Consider the following 7108-nt stretch of genomic DNA (forward strand, 5'->3'; position numbering starts at 1 on the left):
TAAGTTATATAATTTTAAAAAAACAGCCAGCACGTAGAGAAGATATAAGATCAGTGCTCATTTTTTAATAAGTCTTAAGCCACAAGAAATTGATTAATTATAATCGAATGCGAGAAGAATATTTGACTGTAATTGATCCATTTCTTGTAACTTAAGGTTTAGGGCTGTATAAGCATCTTAAGAAATTACTTAAGATGTCTTAAAAAATATGAACAGATTACAAATATACACCCTTAGTCTTATTATATCTTATTACTTTTCTAAGCTATTTAAAAGAGATAAAAAAATTTTTTACCTTAAAAAAAAGTTAAAAAGTTAACTTAATTAAGTTAAAAGTTATTAACTTTTTAACTTTTTTTTTAAACTTTTAATGTTTTAACTAGTTACTACCACGGTAATACGTGAGTGCGAGCGCGTGTCAGGCCCTGTTGAGATCCCGGAATCCCGCTGCCGTGAGGTATAACGCACACACGTGCACACCTGTTCCGAGGTCCACTGCCTTTCCAACGTTACCTCGCCACAGATAGATAGAGCACGGCGGTTTATTACACGTCCTAGAACACGTAATGGGCCCCTCGCGGCCGGTTCCGCTCCTACGTGCGTTAAACCCGCTTCTCGAAAGAATGCAAGAAGCTGGGATAGATCTTGGCAGAATCAATGGCAAAATCGAATAAAAAACCGTAATCGTGATTGGACAGAGATAGAGGAAGTTGAATAAAAAATGTGTAGAGATAGAGAAAACTTCAAGCAAAAAGAAATCGTTACATTAAATAAGATTCATGAAAGCCACTTGATGGAATTCTGTAAAAGTTAAATACAGACGTTTTGATTTCTTTGTTCGTCTTCAATATAAGATTAACAAAATAATAAAAATTATTATTAATACAGAATTATTGTTGAATGTTACACAGATATCAAAATTGATAAAATGTTTGTTGCGTTATTGAGGTGTAAATATTTAAACGAAATTTTTACGAATTTGGTTTTTAATAATTTTTTTATAACCGTATATTTATAAGTTTTTGAAAAATCTAATATTTTGGAAATATCCCCAACCCCAATAAATTTAAAGGAGTCGTTTCCCTAAATTTTAAATTGGACTGATATAAAAAATACAGATCTTTTAGAATTTTGATGGATGTGTTGAAAAATAGTCTCAAGAATAAATATATGTAAAATTGAAATGAACTCTGTTACTTTTTTTATAGAGTTGAAGTTGTTACTTAAATTACAGAAAGATTAAAGTCGCACAAAAGCTTTACAATTATTCTATAATATAAATAACGTAACAATATACATACGTAACACATAGTTAATAGTTAACGTAAATTTCTTTTTAACAGAAGAAGATATAAAAAATAATACTCATTTTTTTAAGTTTGATATCGCATTATATATGTACAAGACATAAATATAGATATATATTATTCTTTGTACTATTCTCTGTCTAATCTCAGCATAGGAGGGTCTCTTTTAATCCAACATCGAGTTTCCTGAAGCCATATAAATTCAGTTTGATCCGGTCCTTGAAACAAAGTGCGCTCGCTGCGCATTTTTCCCTGACAGCTCAAAGGCGGCAAGCGAGGGATGCGAGTCTCGACAAATGTCAGAGGTCTGCCTCCGTCTTACTACCCTTCAACGGCGCGAGGATGGATTGGCGAAACGAAGAATCGGATCAATCGAGCGGTACATCGAGGTAGAGAGATGCTCGTTGTGAACCTCCTTGTAACATACAACGTGCACTTTCTCTTTCCGGACAGTCGAGAACTTGAAGTGGGATGAGAACGATCATCCCGCGGAGAGGACGAAGGATGCTGTCGCTGCTGCAGTTCTGGATCATAACGTTTGCTCCGAAGGAGTTCAGGTTTATTAAAATTAAACATGTTCATAAATCAAATTTCTAAAAGCAATTTAATTCCATCTATAACGATTTTATTTAATTATTGTTATTTTTAGTTTCGATTTTTTACAATTCGATTTTAAACAATTTTATTTTTTACTTTACTTCAATTTTAAATTAAAACGGCCGTACAGATAAATTTTCAATGAATTGACAAATATAAAAAATATATATAACATAACAATGAATTAAGAATTAAAATATAATAAATATTACATATCATAAAATCTGTACTGGAAAATTAAATTAGTAAATATACTTTTTAATTAATTCTTTTAAAATTATGAGCTGATATAAAGTTTTTGTTTTTAATTTTATATCTATCCAAGTTAAACACTTTTATATGAAAATAATTGCATTTTCTTGATGAAATTTTATTTAGGTTGAAATTGGGACTTGCAAGGATATTGGAAATTTCACGTCTGCTTTGCAGAGTCTGGAGCTTGAGACGACGAATCACCCAGGCTTCAGAACAAATTACATGCAGACAGATTACTTCAATGATTCCGAACAGGAGGAAACTGTTCCAGTTTTCAAGACGAGAGAAAAATCTACTTTCGAATTGGTAGTCCAGGGACCAGAAATCTTAATTTTCCAGGTATGAATGTCTTTATTTATTCATAATTTATCCATAACTTGATCTTCCAAAAAACAGATTGAGTTTTACAATATATTCAAATAGAATTAAATAAGTTATTCTCAAGAATATTAAAAAGATATATATAATAATATATAATAAAAAAAATATACAGAACAAGAATTTAAAATAGTTTTGTATATTTAATTTTTTATATATGGATTTATTTATTTATTATACATTTATTTAATTTAAAAAGTGTATTGTACAGAAAAGAATTAAAAATTAAGGAAAGGATTGAGGAAAGAATTTATCCTGCAGGGCATCAGGCATTCTCCTGCGGATATCGCACCCTATTGGAAGAAGGATTCTCGGATGTGGCTGTGGAAATCGGTTCGGCTCGCGAGGAGGTTAAAAAGTATCAAAGCAAAGGCTGCTCCTGCAAGCACCTTGTATCGCGAGGATCTTTCGTAGCGTATACTTTTATCTAACTGTACATACAAATTTTCGAATCGTAATTTTATTTTTTTATATTTCATTTCATTTTAATATTCAAACAATGTTGGTGACTCATGTGAGATATTCTTTCATTTTTATTGAATCAATCAAATAATAAAAAATAAACATTAAAGAAAACATAAGAAAAACACAAGAAAAAAATATTCATATGAATTTTTGATTTTATAATGGTATAATAATTTAATTCTTTATGACCGTAATGAATCTTAAAATTTGATACAGCAAAAAATATTTTTGTACTTGTGTCAAAATCTTGTTAAAATATTTTTATGTAAAACTTTTAACATATTCGAATGTTAATTTAATTAATATATTACTGTTAATTTTATTCAAGAGATAATTTTTTTACATAATGTTTATATCTTTCTAACTCATCTTGTGAGTAAATTAATACAAATATTTGGATAAGTCAAAATACGTTAAATTTAATACAAATTTGAAATTTTCCAATTGTGCACGTTAAAAGATTTAATGAAATAATTGTTTTAAATTTTACGCTAGACTATCATCGATTTTATTACAGTAATGCGATATACATAATCGCAAAGTTGAGAGCGACATTAATCTATTCCTTTTTTCGTAAACATTTGTTCTTAAAGATATATAAACAATTGAAGAATTTATATTCACACAATCTCTATCCTTCTTTGATTTCATTTAATTAAAATAATATTGTGAAAATTAATATTCATAATAGATAATAAGAAACAATTAGGTATTTACGGACATTGCAATTGACATCAGCCGCAAGTCTGAGCACTCTTTAGAGGCGATTCCTCGTCAAGTTCTTCACCGATCTCAAAACGCGCGAAGTCGACGATTTCAGCATGCGTTTCCGCTAGTAACTGCTGCACAGAAAGACTGGGATCGAGTAGAAATTCCTGATAGATCATGCACTGCTCTTCGTCCATATTATCATGCGGCTCGTCCACCCGCGGATTACCGATTTTCTGCGGGTCCATGCCTACAAAGAAACAATGTGAATATTGTCCTTTATTTTTCCAATCCAATTATCCAAAGTGCAGTCCATTTAACGCTACAAATACTGCGTTACAATACTTCGAAGTTTGATTGACCAATCAGAAGAAAGAATTTTACTAACTGATCAATAAAAGAATTCAAAGTATTTATAGTAGACCTGTCCAATTGATTTGAGCTCCGGAGCTAAAATACAAAGCTATCGGCGCAAAAAAGTTCAATGTAAGATTTCAGAGTAAAAATTTCAGACTAAAGTATTGATAAGCGTATCACTCAGATGCGTATCATCATTTTACAGTGTCCGAAATTTTATTTGAATTTTTTTGCGTTCATGACTTTACGTTTTGGAGCTCAAATTGGATAGGCTTGATTTGTAGCATCAAGAGTATCCCTGTGACAAATGAAACCTACCAATGATATGTTGGCAGAGCTGTGTGCCCAGCATATTATCGTTTTTCTTACACTTGATGGCTATAAGGGCACCATATTTGCCGAAAGATATAGGTATGGGATTCATCGGTGCTGGATGTGTGCAGCCGAACAGTGTCACATCCGGTGATCGTACGCTGATGGCAAGAGCGCGCCTCAGACTGATATTCTCACCTACGTTGCCGATAGTCAAGGCGGAATGGTCGCTCAGGGACTTGCCGTCCGCGGCTAGCAGGTCTTTGAGACTGTCTGCATGGAAAATAGTTCGTTGTACTTCGTTCTGAATGTCCTGGGATTTTGCATGATTCAATACTGCGGAGATCACTGCTTCTGCGAGACCGTGGAACTTCTTATTCCGCGCGACGAAGTCAGTCTCGCAATTAATCTCGGCCAGTGCGGCATGATTTCCGTCTACCGTCACCGTGATCAGTCCTTGGCTGGTGTTACGGTCTTTCAACTTAGCTGCCTGGGTCCAGCCATACTGCTGCGCCTGTTCTTTCAGCCATTTCTCCGCCTGGAGTAAGGAAGAACTAAGAGATTCCGTCGTAAGTGAATTAGAGTCGCAAGACGCATGTTTAAGCGATCGTAGAGTCTCTTACCTTATCCAAATCATTCTCGTGCAGTTCTAAAGCTTTCTTGCAGTTTGCAAATGTGTAGCCAGTCTTCTTGCGCAGCTTAGCTAGCAGAGATTTGTTTGTGACCTGCCAGAGCAGGCCATTTGTGTGAATCAGGCGGAATATCTGAGCCGGAATCATCTAAAAATATATTAAATTAATGTCAATTTCTGAGGTAATGAATAATTTATTATCTATGTTAATTTAATTTTCTTAATGTTACATCCATTAATTATATGGAAAATTGGATTCTGATAAAATAAGTTAGTTTCCATATATGCTGTAACTCATAATATGATGAACAAAAAAATGTTAAACAATGATTCAATAATGGATAGTTTTTTAGCTATGGTGTATCTCTCTGAGGATCTTTTTGAGGATAAATTTTACACGTTTGATACATCATAGTTAAAAAATTATCCATTATTAATATCTATTTATGATCATTTTTTGTTTATATTACAAGTTATATTCCTACATTTATAAGCACATTTTATCGATGTCTTAGAAATATCCTCAGAATATTTAGAAGATATAGGGATATCTTTAAGATGTTCCTTGGAGATCTATGCTATGTGGGATTATATAATTGTGTTCAGCAACAAAAGCAGCTTTGTATTGTTATAAAATTCTTTAATATAATTGGTCTTGTTCTTAATGTTCCTTATCCAAACGTATTATCAATCATATTTGCAGAATCATATTGCAGAATCTTAAAACTTGTAAAGCTGTTTTTCTGCTGAATGCAAGGATTTAATTTTCCACATGATTATACATGCGGAGTCTTATGGATTATCCTTATTAAGATACACCTGGTATTAATTTTCTTTTCTATATAAGTTACGAGTTTTGAACTTCTTGAAGTTAATTAGTGCCTTTTAATTAATATAAACTAAATGGTATCATCTAATAGTAAATATATTATAGATTTTGATATCAGCTCTGAAGGATTAAAAAACTGCATCCTGAAGTTATAACATTCTAAAGACATTCCTAAGATGTCTTTTGGATAAAATGTGTTATGGAATATAACTTATAATATGATGAACAAAAGATGATCATAGATACTATCAATAATGGATAGTTTTTGAGTTATGGCATATCAAAGATGTAAAATTTATCTTCACAGAGATCCTCTGATATGACCAACTCCGTTTGATACAAAGTATCAAATGCTGAGTATAAGAAAATGTGTCACATAGGAAAAATCGGATTATGTAAATTTTCGAGGAAATCGCGAGCTCACATCGTGAGATTTCGCGTCGTTCTCAGGCTACCACGAATCGAGACGCAGGTGGTTCCTGAGACATAACCTAAAAGAGAGAATCGCATGCAGAAATTGCTTCTCGCTAAAAGGGAGACAGGAAAGAGATGCGAATGCGAGGACTGTCTTCGCTCGCCGATTTCGCTGAGATTCGCGGAATTCGTTAACTCTGCCGAATCGATCGACTACGTTGCCTAGAAACTGCGATCGAGGGTGCAGTTTGAGAATCTTCGGATGCGCATGAATGACACGAAGACACGAGGACTCGCACAAATGCGGATCAATTTGGCTGTTAATTACGAGACGCTAGTTTGCGAATATTCGTGGCAAACCGAGCTGATTTCGCAAATCTAGAGCTATTTCGCGGCGATCCAGCGGTGCAAAACACTCACCGTGTTTGAAGGTTAGAATACACCACAAATCCGTAATCATTTCTCCATCAAGAGGGCGTTTTTGAGGCCCCAGTCCCCCTTTTAGTACTTGGTGAAAATTTTTCATATAATGAAAAATTTCAGAATTTTCATATAAATTTTAGAATTTTTCAAAATTTTTTAATTTTTAAGAAAATTTCTCAGATTTTTTATACAAACATTGGAACACTTTTCAGAAATGCCGAGAAAGTACACTTCTTTTTTAATTTTTCATGTATATAAATTTTGAAATATTTTGTTTCTAAAAGTTCTCATCCTATAATTTCTCTGTAATATTATAAAATTTGAAAAAGTTTAAAATATTTTTTTAGAAATTATAGAATAAGAAATCTTAAAAATCTTAGAGTAATTTAAAATTATTATATATAAAAAAAATCTTAGAATAATTTAGAATTA

At 32.6% G+C, this 7108-nt stretch overlaps 2 protein-coding genes across 2 annotated transcripts; one reads left to right on the forward strand and one right to left on the reverse strand.

The window, feature by feature from the left end:
• Positions 1-1603: 1603 nt before the first annotated feature.
• LOC108691842 lies at positions 1604-3067 on the forward strand. The gene is made up of 4 exons (XM_018199772.1): positions 1604-1696; positions 1754-1864; positions 2283-2498; positions 2799-3067. The coding sequence occupies exons 1-4, from the start codon at positions 1604-1606 to the stop codon at positions 2949-2951; spliced, it is 573 nt and encodes a 190-aa protein (XP_018055261.1). The 3' UTR covers positions 2952-3067.
• A 657-nt stretch (positions 3068-3724) lies between these two features.
• On the reverse strand, positions 3725-6706 carry LOC108691852 (elongation factor Ts, mitochondrial). The gene is made up of 4 exons (XM_018199784.1): positions 6674-6706; positions 5003-5158; positions 4386-4917; positions 3725-3960 (listed from the first exon to the last, which is right to left on the reverse strand). Exons 2-4 carry the CDS (start codon positions 5156-5158, stop codon positions 3737-3739), a joined length of 912 nt encoding a protein of 303 aa, XP_018055273.1. The 5' UTR covers positions 6674-6706; the 3' UTR covers positions 3725-3736.
• Between the last annotated feature and the right edge of the window lie 402 nt (positions 6707-7108).

Source organism: Atta colombica, unplaced genomic scaffold (genome assembly GCF_001594045.1).
Source record: "Atta colombica isolate Treedump-2 unplaced genomic scaffold, Acol1.0 scaffold53, whole genome shotgun sequence".
NCBI classification, from domain to species: domain Eukaryota; kingdom Metazoa; phylum Arthropoda; class Insecta; order Hymenoptera; family Formicidae; genus Atta; species Atta colombica.